This window comes from Lepidochelys kempii, chromosome 2, assembly GCF_965140265.1.
Source record: "Lepidochelys kempii isolate rLepKem1 chromosome 2, rLepKem1.hap2, whole genome shotgun sequence".
Lineage (NCBI taxonomy): Eukaryota > Metazoa > Chordata > Testudines > Cheloniidae > Lepidochelys > Lepidochelys kempii.
In genome coordinates, this window is record NC_133257.1 from 22,964,974 (window position 1) to 22,985,581 (window position 20,608).

At 46.8% G+C, this 20,608-nt stretch overlaps 1 protein-coding gene, 2 non-coding genes and 1 pseudogene across 4 annotated transcripts in view; 3 read left to right on the forward strand and 1 right to left on the reverse strand.

The window, feature by feature from the left end:
* TBC1D31 (TBC1 domain family member 31) overlaps nucleotides 1-7,240 on the reverse strand; it is a 33,943-nt gene extending 26,703 nt beyond the window's left edge. Inside the window, exons 1-4 of one of the 2 annotated variants that reach the window (XM_073330211.1) lie at nucleotides 7,054-7,240; nucleotides 3,221-3,367; nucleotides 2,791-2,906; nucleotides 1,609-1,787 (exon numbers count right to left, since the gene is read on the reverse strand). In XM_073330211.1, the coding sequence (XP_073186312.1) occupies nucleotides 1,609-1,787; nucleotides 2,791-2,906; nucleotides 3,221-3,367; nucleotides 7,054-7,130 (519 nt within the window). In that variant the 5' untranslated portion in view covers nucleotides 7,131-7,240. Of the gene's footprint in view, nucleotides 1-1,608; nucleotides 1,788-2,790; nucleotides 2,907-3,220; nucleotides 3,368-7,053 lie in introns of those variants that run through there. The other variant, XM_073330212.1, reaches the window with a different exon arrangement.
* Nucleotides 7,241-10,409: 3,169 nt separating this feature from the next.
* On the forward strand, nucleotides 10,410-10,602 carry LOC140908032 (U2 spliceosomal RNA). Its single transcript, XR_012157737.1, has one exon. It is a non-coding gene; the product is annotated as a U2 spliceosomal RNA (small nuclear RNA).
* Nucleotides 10,603-15,261: 4,659 nt separating this feature from the next.
* LOC140908033 (U2 spliceosomal RNA) lies at nucleotides 15,262-15,454 on the forward strand. Its single transcript, XR_012157738.1, has one exon. It is a non-coding gene; the product is annotated as a U2 spliceosomal RNA (small nuclear RNA).
* Nucleotides 15,455-20,116: 4,662 nt separating this feature from the next.
* Nucleotides 20,117-20,211, forward strand: LOC140908039 (U2 spliceosomal RNA; annotated as a pseudogene).
* The last annotated feature ends 397 nt before the right edge of the window (nucleotides 20,212-20,608 follow it).

Genomic DNA, 20,608 nt, shown 5'->3' on the forward strand with positions numbered 1-20,608 from the left:
CTCAAAATTTGTATATACCTAATACTACATGGTTGACAATTTGTAATACAACAATAACAGATAATCAAATACAGGGAAATAATTCTACTGAAGTGATAGCATAACCCACAAGAGACCTAAGACCTATTCTTCAGAGAATTTCCTTATGCTGAGTCCGATTCAAGTCCTACTGAAATCAACGGGAAGGTATCCATTGACTTCAAGGGCTTTCAGCTTAGCCCTATTATCTTTGTACTGCATTGTTACATTATTTTATTATATATCAGCATCCAACATGGTAAATTTTCATTCAAAGTTTACATAATTATTTTTTATTTTGTTGGTTTAATCGTTTATTTCAACATGGAACCAAACTCATAAGAACACAAGAAAGGCCATACTGGGTCAGACCAAAGGTCCATCCAGCCCAGTATCCTGTCTACCGACAGTGGCCAATGCCAGGTGCCCCAGAGGGAGTCAACCTAACAGGTAAAGATCAGTGATCTCTCTCCTGCCATCCATCTCCACCCTCTGACAAACAGGGGCTATGGACACCATACCTTACCCATCCTGGCTAATAGCCATTAATGGATTTAGCCTCCATGAATTTATCCAGTTCTCTTTTAAATCCTGTTATAGTCCTAGCCTTCACAACCTCCTCAAGCAAGGAGCTCCACACGTTGACTGTGCACTGTGTGAAGAAGAACTTCCTTTTATTTGTTTTAAACCTGGTGTCCATTAATTTCATTTGGTGGCCCCTAGTTCTTATATTATGGGAACAAGTAAATAACTTTTCCTTATTCACTTTCTCCACCCCACTCATGATTTTATAAACCTCTATCATATCCCCCCCTTAGTCACCTCTTTTCCAAGCTGAAAAGGCCTAGCCTCTTTAATCTCTCCTCATATGGGACCCGTTCCAAACCCCTAATCATTTTAGTTGCCCTTCTCTGAATCTTATCTAATGCCAGTATAACTCATGGATTCTACCACATTCCAAAGGCTATTGGCAGAAAACTTTACCCACTCACATATGCTAAATGTGGAATACACTACAATCACTTGCTGATTGATAAGGGATATATCAAATTCATCCCCTAATGAAGTGCAGACACCTCAGGGATAAACATGACAATTATTTGAACAGTGCTCACTACACAACAATTTTAGGACAGGAAGTGAAAGATGTATCTCTAATTGAAGCTACCGGGTGACTTCCTGAATATAATAGCACTAGCTAGAATCCAGTAAAGAAACCGGAGTTAATAGCTCTACTCTTAGAAAAAGTGTAATGGGTTTTCAGTGGCCACAAGTGGTGAAGACCTCCGTCTTAAGGCACAGTCTTTCAAATGAATCTCCTGCAGCATAGTGCCCTCTAACATTGCTTCAATACTGACGAAACATTACTACTTTATGCAGTGCTTAGGTGTTCCCTGCAGATCTCCACAACTACTATCCCATAACCTTATCTTGTGAGATCTGATGGCAAAGGTGAGATGGTTAGAGGACAAAGAAAAGATTGATCTATTTTTTTTAAAGAATATTTTTAAAGTACTCCTGATTTTAGTATGTAGTTGTATTCTCTGGTATGTTTATATACCATTTGTTTAACAATGACTCTTTACTGACCTTTTGAATACCCACAGATTGGCGGACGTTCAACTTTCTTTTTCTTTGGAAGGTATCGAGATCCCAGAGTTGTGCTGTGTCAGTGGATGTAGTAATGGCATATCTGCCTGAACCATGGATGGAGATTGAAGATACTGAAGAATCATGTCCCCTCATCCAACTAACCAGCTCCTTGGTGTCTATGGTGTATATGAAATTGATTAAAAAGTTAAGCAAAGTGAAGCAACAAGTGCTAGTATTTTTCAGTACAAACAATATGAAGGGTGTGGTCTCTTGAGAATGCCTAATGTACCTTTATTTATCATCACTATCCAACAAATGAGGAACAAGTGAGTTCTCCTTCATGTAATCCTATACATTATGGAAAAAACCATCCTGCTGATCAGTGTGAAGTAATGGATTTCGTAAGTTATTTTCTACAGCTATCTTGCATAGACTTGTTTAATCTGTCTTCAGCGATCAGTCTTAAAAGTTGTGAACGGGGCCCACCAAACAAGCTGGATATGTCTCCTAGGCAGACTTTGCCAGTGGGAACATCAATATTAAACTACCCGCCCTCCTTCAAAAAACAACATAGTCTGCAGGCTTAAGTCAGGATTATACACCTGTTTTAACTTGTGGGTGAAATGAGTGAGTACTGAAGTTCCTATTTATACATACAAGGAAGGTTGGTTTAATGAATAGCAGGCTATGATCACAGGATCATATATTCAGATGCAACATCCTAATTAATTTTTTAGGCCTGGGAGTTTAACACATTTTCATACTTCTATTTCACCATTTTGCAAGCTAGTTTTTTGATGAATATACTTCTTTATAACCTGATTAGTAGCTATTTAGTTCTATCGTTGGTTACAATTCTCAGCAATTATACTGGTGGAAGAATACCAGAGTACAGAACTATATCTGGTTGGTTTTCACTACTTAATTAAAAGAGTCTAAATCCAGATTGTCTGAAACAGTAGCAGTAAGAATGCACTTCCTAAATGGGGGGTGGGGAAGGGAAGTAACATCATCTCTGAAGATTAACTTCTGAACAACGAATTGCCAATATTGTTAGCCATTCAACTGCTAGTCAGATCAGAAATAACTAATTATTGTGCTTGATTAATTGTGATATGGATTTGCTATGAAAATATAGCTATTCTTATTTTTTTAGTCAGATTTTTAAATACGTCTTACCTGTATCAAAGCATTTAATGGAATAATCTGCCAAAGCCACAAGGTATTCAGTCCTCCTGCGAAGATTAAACGCCAAAGCAGTGCAAGCCTGCATCGTTCGCTGAACAAGATGGAATCTATTTAAAAAGAAAAACAAAAACCAACAAAAGCTCAATAGTGTCAGAAACACTTCAACTCAGTGTCCAATGAACTAAATATGCTAATCAGTTTGAACATAATTTACCTTGTGAAAGAAAATTTCATGCAGTCTTCCCTTCCCCTCCCAACCAGTCCCAGTCCAAACAAACCCCGTTTAACGAACAAAAACGGGTGTCTTAAGGGGGAGGTCTGTTGCAAAAAACTGACTGTTATGTATGTCAAGAAACCTAAGACAACAATATAGATTAACAAAAAGAGTAACTGAGAGCCACACGGCAAGAGAAATGTTTACCTGTTTCCAGTCAAGTCAAAAACATAGATATTCCCTTGGTGGTCTCCAGCAAGTAAAGAATCTCCAGAACTGTCAAAGGCCACATTCAGAAAACGTATTGTCTTTGAATGATATCCTGTGGCACTGTGAATAATGTTTACTATGATTCTATGAGGAAAGCAAACAAATCACTTTGTTTATTACACCATCTTTAGCATACTTTTCTCTACAATCATTAAAATATATCCAATATAAAAATATTCGTAGGTTATGTTCTTGCAATTCTGATTAGACATTGACTTTTGAGGAAGAACATACACTTGTAAAAGTTTTTAAAAGCATATTACACAAGAGATTATCTGCTGTCTTGACAAGCAGTAAACAGACCTTCTGTAAAGAAATCTAATGAAAAACTGAAAAGTAGCTATGATTCATGAGAAAAATTCATTTAGATTAGGTGGAGTGAGGAACTATATGCTGGGGGGTGGAGGGAAATCACTGAAGACAGCTTTTATCTGTGTTCTTAAAAATTAGGGTCAGCCCAATCTCTATCATGTCACACTAATAACTTAAGATGTTATGAGCCCAAACTGGCTCTCTTCCATTTCTGTCTTTCACGGGTATCTATCCTTTGGGTTTGTATATTAGCAGGGGATGGGAGTAGTAGCAGCAGCCAAGGAGATACTGGTAGTCTAAAAAGCAGTAGCTAGCACCAAAAGATTGGGGTAGGAGAGCGAAGAGCACATGGGTCTGACCCTCCCTTCAAGAATCGGGGCAATTGCCTGGAAGAAAATCCCTTTTGAGGGGCCCTCTAATTGACCACCAAGTGGAAAGGGGAGACAGAGCCTCTTGTGTGATTATACCCCACAGGGCATCTCTCAAAAGGGATTCACCCACTACAGCTTGAAGTGGAATCAATAGAAGGGGAAAGGAGAGGCCCAGGCCCAGGTTCCTCTCTTCTCCAGATAAGGTAGTCTTCAAGAGGGCAAAAGAAATGGGCCAGCTGGCAGGAGGAGGCGAGGGCTGGCTTTACTGTAAACTGCCTGCTAAATTTATTATTTATATTATTATTTTTAGAAAAGAAGTGAGGGTCAATAAGAATGAGTCCAGATGGACTTTAAGCTTACTTATTTTAGGTTTCTTATTATAATGGTAACTGGTAATATTTTCATCATGGGAGAATATCAGGAACACCATTAAAAAAGTACAATGGGAAAATTACCCCAACATCAAAAATTAAAAGCCAACTTTTCCACAGGAGTGGTTGTGTCAGTCTGCAATATTTACAGAAGATTAATTCTTTAACTCACCTCTCCACCCAAACTCTTCTCTAAAAATAAAGTAACCCAGCTACATTCTAAGTGGAATAAAAAGAAAACTGATAATAAACTCAATTTATGGAGTCACAATCAGAACCTCTCTACCTAACTATTACACAAAAAGTTTCTCAACTTTTGAATACAATATACATGATAGTTATACCAGTTCATCTTTTGCACTTGTTCTCTACCATCACATGCCTATATTTCTAATAAACTTTCTTGGGAACTTTCAAGCAATTTTGTCTAATGCAATTTTTAAAAATGAGATTATGCATATTTTTGCTATTCACACTGATGATGCCTCAAAATAATTCACACATAAATTTACTGCAATACTATTAGAATTGTTTAATTTTCTTCAGGAAGTTTGTCATTTTTAAACACCAATCCTGTGTCATCCTGTTGAAAGCAAATCCCTGTTTAAGAGATGTCCTGTGGGGATATAAACACACAGGCCCTATCTCTCCTTGGTGGCAGATCAGAAGGCCCATAGGAGGGGATTTCTCTCCAAGCCATAGCCTTAAACAGCTCCAATCTTGAGGATTCAGGGTCTTTTCTTACTTAGCCTGCCAATGGGTCTCCTTCTCTTTTTTTTCTAATCATTCCCATTTCACAGGGTATTGTGCTTTTCTTCATAATCTTTACTCCACAGTCTGCAAGATCACAGAATGTCTTATGTTGTTCAAACTCCTGACTGCTCAGGGCATGGTGTGATGTGCATGAGGGATAAACAAATAGTATCCTAAAGTAGTACCTGATTTTGAAAAATCTCTAATTGTGGAGGACATGTATTATTTATACAGTACTGTGCTTGATAATTCTCTGCTGAAAGAGATTACAGACGAGGGGCTAGATCTTGGAAATGGCTCTGCACAGATTCAGTGCTGCCCACCTAAAAGTACTTGCAGGACCTCATCCTAAGTTTATATACAGCACAATAAGAGAACACTGGACAATGGGATAGCAGTCAGCAGGAGAGATGTAGGAAGGAGCAAGGATAAGGGCTGCAGTAACAATTCCACAAAGAGAACATAATTCAGCAGCTATGTTCGATATTGTTTTTTATTATTTGTAGGCGATATTGCTTTGGTTAGTAACAAACATCCTTGTAGGCTGGGGTGTTGAAAATATGTTTGCTGGAAAATTATAAGCGAATGCTACTGTCCTTCTGACGTCTCCTTGCTGATGTCCATCTTAAACTGAACATGATTGAAACAGAGCTTCTAACTTTCCTCCCCCAAAATCTCTCCACCATCTCCTTTCTTGATCACTATGGACAATACCATCATCCTGTGTGTCACCTGGACCGTAACCTGTGTGTCATCTTCAACTGAGAAAAGAAAAGGAGTACTTGTGGCACCTTAGAGACTAACCAATTTATCTGAGCATAATCTTTCGTGAGCTACAGCTCACTTCACTCACTCCTTTTCTTTTTGCGAATACAGACTAACACGGCTGTTACTCTGAAACCGCTCAACTGAGAACTCTCTCTTTCTGCATAACATCTCTAAAATATGGCATTTCCTAGCCATCAACAGTTAAAAATCTGGTCCAGGCTCTCATCTCTCATCTTGATTACCACAACATCCTTCTCTCTAGACCTGACATTAAATGCAATCTTGTCCCACTCACAGCCACTCAGAATGCTACTGCTAATATTATTTTCCTAGCCCATAACTTCGACCATGTCACCCCTCTCTGAGTCCTTCCACTGTCTCTTTCCTCTCTGTTGCATCAAACATAAGATGCTTGTTTTCACTCTCCACCCTCGCTAACATCTCTCAAGCACTCTCTCAGCTCACCTCTGATCAGCCCAAAGCACCCGCCTCCACTGAGTATGTTCAATTTCCAGAAAAGCACCTCTGTACTTTCTCCCATGCTGCCCCACAAGGCAGGAGGTGGTGTCCTTGTAAACATCTGCAAGTCTAGCTCATTATCTACCTTCAAATCCCGCTTTATAACTCTTCTTGGCCATGAAGCCTACAAAATACTTAGTAACAGTTAGACAGTGGTTCTCAAACTTTTGTACTGGTGACCCCTTTCACATACCAAGCCTCTGAGTGTGACCCCTCCCCCATAGATGAAAAACGCTTTTTAATGTATTTAACACCATTATAAATGCTGGAGGCAAAGGGAGTTTGGGGTGAAGGCTGACCGCTCGCAAGCCCCCATGTAATAACCTTGCGACCCCCTGAGGGGTCCTGACCTCCAGTTTGAAAACCCCTGAGTTAGGATAGGGGGTGGGCTGAGACCAAGGCCTATCACGCTGACCCCTACGGCCTCATTGTTTCTCCGTCCTCTCCCCTCTGTCGGTGCCCGTCTGAGGTCCTTGGTTTTACGCTTAGACTAGAAACTCCCCGGGGCCGAGCCTGGCTGCGTTCGGTTTGTACAGCGCCTCACACAAGCGGATCCGTGAGCCAGGCCACTAAGTGCCAGCCTAAGATGAGTAATACAAGTATGACCGCCCTCCGGCGGCCTCCTCTTCCCACCTGCCCCCTCCCTCCGAGTCCTCCCCCACCCCCGTCCCGTTACCCCTGCGGCGCGGCCGGGGCCGGCTTGCGGTGCCAGATCTTGCCCTGCGCCCTGTTGCCCAGGTCGGAGCTCTGCATCCTCACGCAGCGAGGGGCGGGAGGCGCTTCCCTGCTTCACAGCTGCACGGACCCCGAGGCGGCTCCGCACCAACCGCCACTTCTCCCGCCGGCCGCGGCGCGGGAAGAGGAGAATAGGGGGTGTCCGAACCATGGTACAGTCCGTTGGACCTGATGAATGCAGCGCGGTGACGGGAGAGTTAGCCCCCACCCCCACCCCAGGGGTAATGGAACAGGCCACGCATCCCGGAAGCACTGGCGCCTGCCGGGAACTGTAGTTCCCTTTGTGGGTTGGGGAGGCTGTGCGTGTTTGACAGACAAAAGGGCCAGCGGCTCCGGCCTGAGCTGAGTGGGCGGGGCAAGAGGGGAGCGTGAGCGGGTCAGGAAGGCACCCAAGGGAATAGCTTCCCCCAGGGGAGACTCCCTCCCTGCGTTTTCTTTACTTCCTCCAAAAAATAACTCTTTGAATACACAAAAAGAAAAGGAGTACTTGTGGCACCTTGGAGACTAACCAATTTATTTGAGCATGAGCTTTCGTGAGCTGCAGCTCACTTGTCGGATGCATACAGGCCTCCAAGCTTGCTGAATAATAAAACAGTAGTGGCCTGCAGAGCCCAAATCTCATCTTCCACCACTTGCCTATTATCTCTCCCATTTTTCAGTGAAGTTGGACTCAAGGGATTGGCTGAGGCCAATGAGATTGGGGCCTGGATGCTCTCTTTTTTAAAAGATTGCTTCATTGTGATTTAGGGAGTTCTCCACTGGTTCTTAGTAATCACCAAGAAAGACAATATGTTGGCTTGCAGCAGCAGACTGTATTTCTGTACTGTGACTTGTCAAATTGTCAAATATAATCCCCCTGTTACTATATGGGAACGAAATTAAGGGAGATTAAAAGAAATGTTAAGTAAAACCCTAAAATAGATATTTTTGCTAGATGGGTGCTTGGGATTTACATACAACATGGTGGATATTAGTTACAGTGTGGCTAATTTAACTATATCATGTTACAAAAGGAAGTGGAAAAAGATCTTCATAATCAATTGCATATATCTTTAATGTGCCCATCACAGTAATATCTAGGTATCAAAATATTATTCCTTTACTTTTTCCATTAAGATCTAGTGATCTCACTGTTCTTTACAAACATTCACAGAATCCCTTTGAGTATGTATTATTAATATTTCCACTTTACAGATGACAAAACAGGCACGTTTTCAACAGCCCACATTTTCAAGAGTGACCATTGGTTTTGGATACCCATGCTTAGACTCCTAGGGCATAACTTTTAGAGGTGCTGAGCACACAACTTCAATTTAAGTCAATGGAATTACAAGAGGGATCAAAATGAGCTTTATTAGTGGGACCATGCTTGCAATTTTACTTACAGAGAAATTATTTCTTCCCACAATAAATTACATACACAGAACCCTAGAATCCTATAACCCCAGAAACATAGATAGCTAATATTTGAACTAATGGAATAGCTCTGTTAGCTGTCAGCATATAAGGCCTCCTGCTCTTTCTTAACCGCAGCCTTGCCATGAGAAAGCAATATAAACACATGCATATAATGCCTGATCTTGCATTAGGGGAGGAAGGTCGTGGCCCTTTGAGTCAGATTCAAGGCCAGAAGGAACCAGCGGATCACCTCAGAGGGACTGAGGTGCACCAATGACGGAGGCCCTACAATGGAAAGGAATTGATTTCATGCGATTGCCTGTATGTTTGAAACAGTTCTGTGCAGTGCCAGATTAACCTTTTATGGGCCCAGTGTGAAACATATTTGTGGGCCCTCATGGGGACAAAGGAGCGTGGCGTGGGGAGGTCGGTCCCCAGAGCATGGGGCCAGCAGGGGAAATGGGGCATAGCATGGTGGGGCTGGCCCCACTCCACCCAGCCCAGTGCAATGGCACTGTACACAAAACGGCAGTTGCCAGGCGCACACTGACCCACCCAGCCCTCTGCTGCCAGCGTGCCCCTTCCCCTCTGGGATGGGCCCATGCCATGCCACACAGCCCCCAACTCCCTATTCCCAGCATCCCCTCGAATTGCTATGCCCAGCAACCCACCTAAAGACCCTCCACCACAAATGCACAGCGGCCTGAACATCACCACCCCTGCCCTGCACCCCACACACAGCCGCATCACTACTGCTCAATGCACCTTCCCCACAGTACACCACAACTACACAGCACCCCACTCATACCCCCCCACTGCCCAGCATCCCAACACATAGACCTCCCCCACAGCCCCGCAAGAGATCCCCCACTGGCCAGCAGCCCCCAGACACACTCCCTGACACCCTGCCCACTGGCCACACTCATGGTCCCTGCTGGAAGCTGACGGTGTCTGCCAGGCTGAGCTGGCAGCGCAACTCGGGCAGGTCCAGCGCCAGGGTAGGGAATTGTTCTAGCCTCTCGGCTGTGGGGGGTGCCTGTGGGGGGGGGGTGGCGACACGAGGTGTCAGGCAGCAGGGCTTGTCGGGGGTGGGGCCCTAGCCCTAGCTGGGAGCAGTTCCCTTTTTAAGCTCTGTTCCGGCCATCCTGCCTTTTTTTTTTTTCTTCTTCCCTTTTTTGACAAAAACGGCCATTTATCCCGTTTGCTCTTGCCAACTGATGAGTTGGCAAGAGCAAATAAGCAAATGCCCAGTTTACCAAAAAAGTCCGGTGCGACCCCCTAGCGGGGCGTGGAGGAACGTGCGTGTGTGGGGGGGGGGGGGGGGGGAAGAGTGGCGACACGAGGTGTCAGGCAGCAGGGCTTGTCGGGGGCGGGGCCCTAGCCCCAGGTAGAATGGAGCTTGGGGGGGGGGGAATAGGGGCCAGCCCCAGCCCCTGGCAGCGGTGTGGGGAGGGTGTCAGCCCCAGATCCTGGCAGTGGTGGGGGGAGCCGGGGCGAAGGAGGGGTCAGCCCCTGGCTGCGGTGTGGGGAGCTGTGGGGGAGGGGTCAGCCTGTGGGAAGGAGCTGCGGTATAGCACTTGCATAGGCTTTCTTTGCCCTGTTTTGCTGTAAGAGTTAACAGTGAGAGATTGCTAGTCCCACGTCAGTGGGTGGGTTTGTGCAAATTAGGAGCGTACAGGAAAACCAGCAAGAGGAAGGCGGCTGCAAGACTTGTCTGTCTTTGAACAGAATTGTGTGTTAAGGGTTCTTGCTTTGAATTCTTCCACGGGAGTCATTTTGGGGAAGGGTTCCTCACTTAGAGTTACCTAGTTATGGTGTTTGTTGCGTGTCTGGGAGCTCGTCACGGTGAGGTAGAAAGCGGTGGGCGCAGAGGTGTGCGGTGCGTCGCAGACTCTCAGCATCGCTTCTCGGCTCCTTGGAGCTCAGATCAAGTGTAGTATCTGTTCTTATCAGTTTGATATCTGATATGTCCTTTATTTAAGGACTGTATATTAAATTGATTTTTGGAACAGGGGGCTGGACTAGGAGCTTGCTCTGCCCACCCCATGCATTGACCTGGTATTGCAGTGTCTCCAGGAACGGTGCATCTCCTTTTGGGGAGAATGTTCTGGTTTGAAAAGTAGAAAGAGTTTTACTGTGATGATGCTTCTTTAAAGCAGATTTTTTTCAAGTAGTTGAAAAATCTGAAATCTGTACCGCTGTGGTTTCTACAGATGTAGGGTTCTCTGTCTCACTAGAGGATTGTTTGAGAAGCTGGGATCCTTCTTTCTGCTGTGAGTCTTTTCAACAGTAATGAGGGACAAATGCTTTCCAGACTGTGGGGCTGTTGGGGAGTCGGTTGTTTGTTTGTTTGTTTGTTTTGGGAGGAGCGGGGCGGGGATCAGTAATATTTGAGGTCACACGTATCTCAACAGCTGTGTGAGTTACACAGACTTCTCCCCACCCAGCCCATGTCCCATGTGTCTTGGTTTGTCAGATCAAGACAAGGCACTAGGTGTCACGCTGCGCCCGGCACACAGGGGTCCCAATCCTGATTTCCCCCCCCACCCCCGAACCTACTGTAATGTAAACGCTAAATAATAATCCTTAACTTCTCAGCGTTGCCACCCTGTGAGTCAGACTCCCCAAAATCACGAGATTGGCTTAAAAATCATGAGGATTCTTAAAAAAAAAAATGTAATGTGGGTTCTCTTTATTTCCCTTCCGGTTTCTGAACCAGGCAAGATAGAAACTTACCTTTCTAGTGCAGCCAGGGCTCCAGAGAGCAGGAGCCCCGGACACCCAGGGCTGGCAGACAGCAGGGGGCTCCTCGTGGTTGTGTGTTCCAGACTTCCATTTCACCAACCAAGTATCAAATGTGAACTCCACTAGAACAGCCTTAACAGGGAGTCACAGACAGCCCCCTTGGGCACCCTGAATCCATCTTGCCACCCAGGTGAGCCTGCCTTTGTGACAGATGGTCCCTTGCACCAAAAACCATAACAATATTCCGGTCCCTCGGACTGGTCACTCAGCCAGCTGAATTGCACCTCAGATCTCAAACCGAAGACAATGTTCGTGGCCAATCCTATAATAAACTAGCTAAATCTTTCCGAACTAGGAAAAGAAATAAGAAATTATTTACCAGGTTAAAGCAGGGAAACATACACACAAAGGAGTTACAGTCTGAGGTTTCAAAAAGTAGTAGAAGCTGCTGGAACATGCAAGCTCTGTAGATCCTTTAGGGTTAACCCTAGCCAAACAGCCGGGATCCCTTGCTTATGCTTATGCTTGTAAGGCATGCCATCCCCCTGAAGTCCAAGCAGCACAGGGACAACAGTGTCTTCTCGACAGGGATTTTTATTCCATTCCCCCCAGAGCTGATGGGGCAAGTGTTTGTGCAGGTCTCCGCCTCCTCGTGGGTGGGGGTGTGAGGCGGAGCAATCAACCAAGCCTTTTGTCCACGGGTGATCCACAGTGGCTTGTCTGATGTCTCAGGGTCTTCTCTTGGTGGAAAGGAGATGACTCCTCTTCTGGTAAACTAGCATTTCACACTTGGGAATGCTTCTCTCCTGACTGGTGGCGGCCAGGGGGTTTACAGTTTTAGAGCCAAGGCTTATATATCACCTTATAACGTGGGATACAGATATTATAGGTGAGAAGAATGCATGCAGCAACTCACCAGCTTTTCATAAAGTCTAAACACGAAACACATTTTTATAAAAATAATGCCCGTTTTAACAACACTAACACACAGGTGAGCAAGACTAGTTTCCAGCCATGCATTTGTCACTTTTCTAGGGGCCTTGGCATAAGCTGGCACCTGGTCTGCCAGTGTCAGAGAAGAGGATCTTCCCTCTTATCCCCAGGGGTCCCCCAGGGGTCTGTACTGGGACCAGTACCGTTCAACTTATTCATAAATGACCGGGGGAAAGGGGTAAACAGTGAGGTGGCAAAATTTGCAGACGATACAAAACTACTCAGAATAGTTAAGGCCAAAGCAGACTGCCAAGAGCTACAAAGAGCTCTCGCAAAACTGGGTGACTGGGCAACAAAATGGCAGAGGAAAGTCAGTGTTGATCAATGCAAAGTAACGCACACTGGAAAACATAATCCCAGCTATACCTATAAAACGATTGGGGGTGGGGGAGGGGGAGGGGAAGGGTCTAAATGAGCTGTTACCACTCAAGAAAGAGACCTAGGAGTCATTGTGGACAGTTCTCTGAAAACATCCACTGAATGTGCAGTGGAGTGTTGGGAATCATTAAGACAGGGATAGATAATAAGACAGAAAATACCTGCGTGCTGATGCGGTCGCCCCATCTCAAAAAAGGCATATTGGAATTGGAAAGATTCAGAAAAGGGCAAGAAAAATGATGAGGGGGTATGGAACAGCTTCTGTATAAGAAGAGATTCTTAAGATTGGGCCTTTTCAGCTTGGAAAAGAGCCGACTAAGAGGGGATACGATGGAGGTCTATAAAATCATGACTGGCGTGGAGAAAGTAAATAAGGAAGTGTTATGTACTCCTTCTCATAATACAGGACCTAGGGGTCACCAAATTAAATTTACAGGCAGCCGGTTTAAAACAAACAAAAGAAAGTATTTCTTCACACAACACACAGTCAACCTGGGGAACTCTTTGCCAGAGGACGTTGCGAAGGCCAAGAACATAACAGGTTTCAAAAAAGAACTAGATAAATTCATGGAGGATAGGTCCATTGATGGCGCTCAGCCAGTGGTATCCCTAGCTAACCCCTATTTGCCAGAAGCTGGGAATGGGCGACAGGGGATGGATGATTGCCTGTTCCGTTCATTCCCTCTGGGGCCCCTGGCATTGGCCGCTGTCAGAAGACAGGATACTGGGCTAGATGGACTTTTGGTCTGACCCAGTTTGGCCGTTCTTACGCGCTTATCCCATAACCACTTAAGTTTTCTTTTAGAGCCTTCGGTGAGGGACCCCGTCAAAGGCTTTCTGAAAATCCCAGTTCGCAGTATCGACTGAATCATCCTCATGCACATGCTTGCTGAGATCCTCAAAGAATTCTAGAAGATTGGTGAGGTAGGAGTGCCCTTTACAAAAGCTGTGTTCACCCTTTCCCAATACATCCTGTTTATCTGGGTGCCTGATCATTCTTTACTACCAATTTGCCTGTGACTGAAGTTAGGCTCAGCAGCCTGCAATTGCCAGGGTCGCCCCTGGAGCCCATTTTAAAATTGGCATTACATTAGCTACCTGCCAGTCGTCTGCAACAGAGGCTTGCTTCAGTGGTAGCTTGCGTACTACGGCTAGTAGTTGTGCAATTTCATCTCTGAGTTCCCTCAGAACTCGTGGTCGAATGCCATCTGGTCCTGGTGACTTATTCCTGTTTAATTTAACGATTTGTTCTAAAACCTCTTATACTGGGATGGGACTTCAGATTTGTCACCCAATAAGGACAGCTCCGATGTGGGACTCTCCCTCCCGTCCTCTGCAGTGAAGACAGCTGCAAAGAATTCATGAAGCTCCTTTGCAATGGCCTTGTCTTCCTAGAGTGCTCCTTTGTCAGCTAGTGGCCCCACCGCCTCTTTGGCAGGCTGCCTGCTTCTGATGTACTTTAAAACATTCTTATGGTTAGCTTTTGTGTCGTTAGCACGTTGCTTCTCAGATTCTTTCTTGGCCTGACTTGTTATACTTTGACACTTACCCGGCCAGAGTTCGTGCACCTTCCTATTATCCTCACTAGGCTTTGATTTCCAAATTTTGAAGGATGACTTTTGGCCTCTAACGGCCTCCATTACTCTGCCGTTTATGGTGTCCGCCAGGCTGAGCTGGCAGCGCGGCCGGGGCCGGTCCAGTGCCAGGACGGGGAATCGCTCCGTTCTCTCGGGAGTGGTGCGATTAGCCAGGTCAGGGTCTGCCCCCAACCCTGGCCAGACTCCCTCAGGACCACTTGCCTGGAGATAGGATGACCATATGTCCCCGTTTGGCTGGAGCAGTTCCCTTTTTAAGCTCTGTTCCGGCCATCCTGCCTTTTTTTTTTTTTCTTCTTCCCTTTTTTGACAAAAACGGCCATTTATCCCGTTTGCTCTTGCCAACTGATGAGTTGGCAAGAGCAAATAAGCAAATGCCCAGTTTACCAAAAAAGTCCGGTGCGACCCCCTAGCGGGGCGTGGAGGAACGTGCGTGTGTGTGTGGGGGGGGGGGAAGAGTGGCGACACGAGGTGTCAGGCAGCAGGGCTTGTCGGGGGCGGGGCCCTAGCCCTAGCCCTAGCCCCAGGTAGAATGGAGCTTGGGGGGGGGGGGAATAGGGGCCAGCCCCAGCCCCTGGCAGCGGTGTGGGGAGGGTGTCAGCCCCAGATCCTGGCAGTGGTGGGGGGAGCCGGGGCGAAGGAGGGGTCAGCCCCTGGCTGCGGTGTGGGGAGCTGTGGGGGAGGGGTCAGCCTGTGGGAAGGAGCTGCGGTATAGCACTTGCATAGGCTTTCTTTGCCCTGTTTTGCTGTAAGAGTTAACAGTGAGAGATTGCTAGTCCCACGTCAGTGGGTGGGTTTGTGCAAATTAGGAGCGTACAGGAAAACCAGCAAGAGGAAGGCGGCTGCAAGACTTGTCTGTCTTTGAACAGAATTGTGTGTTAAGGGTTCTTGCTTTGAATTCTTCCACGGGAGTCATTTTGGGGAAGGGTTCCTCACTTAGAGTTACCTAGTTATGGTGTTTGTTGCGTGTCTGGGAGCTCGTCACGGTGAGGTAGAAAGCGGTGGGCGCAGAGGTGTGCGGTGCGTCGCAGACTCTCAGCATCGCTTCTCGGCTCCTTGGAGCTCAGATCAAGTGTAGTATCTGTTCTTATCAGTTTGATATCTGATATGTCCTTTATTTAAGGACTGTATATTAAATTGATTTTTGGAACAGGGGGCTGGACTAGGAGCTTGCTCTGCCCACCCCATGCATTGACCTGGTATTGCAGTGTCTCCAGGAACGGTGCATCTCCTTTTGGGGAGAATGTTCTGGTTTGAAAAGTAGAAAGAGTTTTACTGTGATGATGCTTCTTTAAAGCAGATTTTTTTCAAGTAGTTGAAAAATCTGAAATCTGTACCGCTGTGGTTTCTACAGATGTAGGGTTCTCTGTCTCACTAGAGGATTGTTTGAGAAGCTGGGATCCTTCTTTCTGCTGTGAGTCTTTTCAACAGTAATGAGGGACAAATGCTTTCCAGACTGTGGGGCTGTTGGGGAGTCGGTTGTTTGTTTGTTTGTTTGTTTGTTTTGGGAGGAGCGGGGCGGGGATCAGTAATATTTGAGGTCACACGTATCTCAACAGCTGTGTGAGTTACACAGACTTCTCCCCACCCAGCCCATGTCCCATGTGTCTTGGTTTGTCAGATCAAGACAAGGCACTAGGTGTCACGCTGCGCCCGGCACACAGGGGTCCCAATCCTGATTTCCCCCCCCACCCCCGAACCTACTGTAATGTAAACGCTAAATAATAATCCTTAACTTCTCAGCGTTGCCACCCTGTGAGTCAGACTCCCCAAAATCACGAGATTGGCTTAAAAATCATGAGGATTCTTAAAAAAAAAATGTAATGTGGGTTCTCTTTATTTCCCTTCCGGTTTCTGAACCAGGCAAGATAGAAACTTACCTTTCTAGTGCAGCCAGGGCTCCAGAGAGCAGGAGCCCCGGACACCCAGGGCTGGCAGACAGCAGGGGGCTCCTCGTGGTTGTGTGTTCCAGACTTCCATTTCACCAACCAAGTATCAAATGTGAACTCCACTAGAACAGCCTTAACATGGAGTCACAGACAGCCCCCTTGGGCACCCTGAATCCATCTTGCCACCCAGGTGAGCCTGCCTTTGTGACAGATGGTCCCTTGCACCAAAAACCATAACAATATTCCGGTCCCTCGGACTGGTCACTCAGCCAGCTGAATTGCACCTCAGATCTCAAACCGAAGACAATGTTCGTGGCCAATCCTATAATAAACTAGCTAAATCTTTCCGAACTAGGAAAAGAAATAAGAAATTATTTACCAGGTTAAAGCAGGGAAACATACACACAAAGGAGTTACAGTCTGAGGTTTCAAAAAGTAGTAGAAGCTGCTGGAACATGCAAGCTCTGTAGATCCTTTAGGGTTAACCCTAGCCAAACAGCCGGGATCCCTTGCTTATGCTTATGCTTGTAAGGCATGCCATCCCCCTGAAGTCCAAGCAGCACAGGGACAACAGTGTCTTCTCGACAGGGATTTTTATTCCATTCCCCCCAGAGCTGATGGGGCAAGTGTTTGTGCAGGTCTCCGCCTCCTCGTGGGTGGGGGTGTGAGGCGGAGCAATCAACCAAGCCTTTTGTCCACGGGTGATCCACAGTGGCTTGTCTGATGTCTCAGGGTCTTCTCTTGGTGGAAAGGAGATGACTCCTCTTCTGGTAAACTAGCATTTCACACTTGGGAATGCTTCTCTCCTGACTGGTGGCGGCCAGGGGGTTTACAGTTTTAGAGCCAAGGCTTATATATCACCTTATAACGTGGGATACAGATATTATAGGTGAGAAGAATGCATGCAGCAACTCACCAGCTTTTCATAAAGTCTAAACACGAAACACATTTTTATAAAAATAATGCCCGTTTTAACAACACTAACACACAGGTGAGCAAGACTAGTTTCCAGCCATGCATTTGTCACTTTTCTAGGGGCCTTGGCATAAGCTGGCACCTGGTCTGCCAGTGTCAGAGAAGAGGATCTTCCCTCTTATCCCCAGGGGTCCCCCAGGGGTCTGTACTGGGACCAGTACCGTTCAACTTATTCATAAATGACCGGGGGAAAGGGGTAAACAGTGAGGTGGCAAAATTTGCAGACGATACAAAACTACTCAGAATAGTTAAGGCCAAAGCAGACTGCCAAGAGCTACAAAGAGCTCTCGCAAAACTGGGTGACTGGGCAACAAAATGGCAGAGGAAAGTCAGTGTTGATCAATGCAAAGTAACGCACACTGGAAAACATAATCCCAGCTATACCTATAAAACGATTGGGGGCGGGGGAGGGGGAGGGGAAGGGTCTAAATGAGCTGTTACCACTCAAGAAAGAGACCTAGGAGTCATTGTGGACAGTTCTCTGAAAACATCCACTGAATGTGCAGTGGAGTGTTGGGAATCATTAAGACAGGGATAGATAATAAGACAGAAAATACCTGCGTGCTGATGCGGTCGCCCCATCTCAAAAAAGGCATATTGGAATTGGAAAGATTCAGAAAAGGGCAAGAAAAATGATGAGGGGGTATGGAACAGCTTCTGTATAAGAAGAGATTCTTAAGATTGGGCCTTTTCAGCTTGGAAAAGAGCCGACTAAGAGGGGATACGATGGAGGTCTATAAAATCATGACTGGCGTGGAGAAAGTAAATAAGGAAGTGTTATGTACTCCTTCTCATAATACAGGACCTAGGGGTCACCAAATTAAATTTACAGGCAGCCGGTTTAAAACAAACAAAAGAAAGTATTTCTTCACACAACACACAGTCAACCTGGGGAACTCTTTGCCAGAGGACGTTGCGAAGGCCAAGAACATAACAGGTTTCAAAAAAGAACTAGATAAATTCATGGAGGATAGGTCCATTGATGGTGCTCAGCCAGTGGTATCCCTAGCTAACCCCTATTTGCCAGAAGCTGGGAATGGGCGACAGGGGATGGATGATTGCCTGTTCCGTTCATTCCCTCTGGGGCCCCTGGCATTGGCCGCTGTCAGAAGACAGGATACTGGGCTAGATGGACTTTTGGTCTGACCCAGTTTGGCCGTTCTTACGCGCTTATCCCATAACCACTTAAGTTTTCTTTTAGAGCCTTCGGTGAGGGACCCCGTCAAAGGCTTTCTGAAAATCCCAGTTCGCAGTATCGACTGAATCATCCTCATGCACATGCTTGCTGAGATCCTCAAAGAATTCTAGAAGATTGGTGAGGTAGGAGTGCCCTTTACAAAAGCTGTGTTCACCCTTTCCCAATACATCCTGTTTATCTGGGTGCCTGATCATTCTTTACTACCAATTTGCCTGTGACTGAAGTTAGGCTCAGCAGCCTGCAATTGCCAGGGTCGCCCCTGGAGCCCATTTTAAAAATTGGCATTACATTAGCTACCTGCCAGTCGTCTGCAACAGAGGCTTGCTTCAGTGGTAGCTTGCGTACTACGGCTAGTAGTTGTGCAATTTCATCTCTGAGTTCCCTCAGAACTCGTGGTCGAATGCCATCTGGTCCTGGTGACTTATTCCTGTTTAATTTAACGATTTGTTCTAAAACCTCTTATACTGGGATGGGACTTCAGATTTGTCACCCAATAAGGACAGCTCCGATGTGGGACTCTCCCTCCCGTCCTCTGCAGTGAAGACAGCTGCAAAGAATTCATGAAGCTCCTTTGCAATGGCCTTGTCTTCCTAGAGTGCTCCTTTGTCAGCTAGTGGCCCCACCGCCTCTTTGGCAGGCTGCCTGCTTCTGATGTACTTTAAAACATTCTTATGGTTAGCTTTTGTGTCGTTAGCACGTTGCTTCTCAGATTCTTTCTTGGCCTGACTTGTTATACTTTGACACTTACCCGGCCAGAGTTCGTGCACCTTCCTATTATCCTCACTAGGCTTTGATTTCCAAATTTTGAAGGATGACTTTTGGCCTCTAACGGCCTCCATTACTCTGCCGTTTATGGTGTCCGCCAGGCTGAGCTGGCAGCGCGGCCGGGGCCGGTCCAGTGCCAGGACGGGGAATCGCTCCGTTCTCTCGGGAGTGGTGCGATTAGCCAGGTCAGGGTCTGCCCCCAACCCTGGCCAGACTCCCTCAGGACCACTTGCCTGGAGATAGGATGACCATATGTCCCCGTTTGGCTGGAGCAGTTCCCTTTTTAAGCTCTGTTCCGGCCATCCTGCCTTTTTTTTTTTTTCTTCTTCCCTTTTTTGACAAAAACGGCCATTTATCCCGTTTGCTCTTGCCAACTGATGAGTTGGCAAGAGCAAATAAGCAAATGCCCAGTTTACCAAAAAAGTCCGGTGCGACCCCCTAGCGGGGCGTGGAGGAACGTGCGTGTGTGTGTGTGTGGGGGGGAAGAGTGGCGACACGAGGTGTCAGGCAGCAGGGCTTGTCGGGGGCGGGGCCCTAGCCCTAGCCCTAGCCCCAGGTAGAATGGAGCTTGGGGGGGGGGGAATAGGGGCCAGCCCCAGCCCCTGGCAGCGGTGTGGGGAGGGTGTCAGCCCCAGATCCTGGCAGTGGTGGGGGGAGTCGGGGCGAAGGAGGGGTCAGCCCCTGGCTGCGGTGTGGGGAGCTGTGGGGGAGGGGTCAGCCTGTGGGAAGGAGCTGCGGTATAGCACTTGCATAGGCTTTCTTTGCCCTGTTTTGCTGTAAGAGTTAACAGTGAGAGATTGCTAGTCCCACGTCAGTGGGTGGGTTTGTGCAAATTAGGAGCGTACAGGAAAACCAGCAAGAGGAAGGCGGCTGCAAGACTTGTCTGTCTTTGAACAGAATTGTGTGTTAAGGGTTCTTGCTTTGAATTCTTCCACGGGAGTCATTTTGGGGAAGGGTTCCTCACTTAGAGTTACCTAGTTATGGTGTTTGTTGCGTGTCTGGGAGCTCGTCACGGTGAGGTAGAAAGCGGTGGGCGCAGAGGTGTGCGGTGCGTCGCAGACTCTCAGCATCGCTTCTCGGCTCCTTGGAGCTCAGATCAAGTGTAGTATCTGTTCTTATCAGTTTAATGTCTTTTATTTTGCTATAAACAGATCGCAACACATGTGCTGTAGATGGATTCCCCAGCTGCCCTCCTTGAGAAAATCGATGCTGCCCTGGAGGTATATGCTAGCGCTGCTGCTTTCGAAGAAAATCCTTCTCCTGCTACCGAGACATCGTCAGCTGCTCTGTGTACCACCGCTGCTGTTGCTCCACAGAAGGCCCCTCAAGCAGCGACTACAAAGAAAACCCTCGGTGCCTCCAGGACACTACAGACCAGCAGCACGAAAAGGAAGGCCGGCGACTGCCCGAAGGACCCCCTCCGAGATGCTGTTCCAGACAGATCCCGCACCCAGAGGCCAGCCTGTCGAGACATCACCGCCAGAAGGAACATCCCCGCCGCTCCCCAGCAGCGCCAGCCACCGAGGGCAAGCCCCCCCGCCTTACAGCAGCTGCTGACCA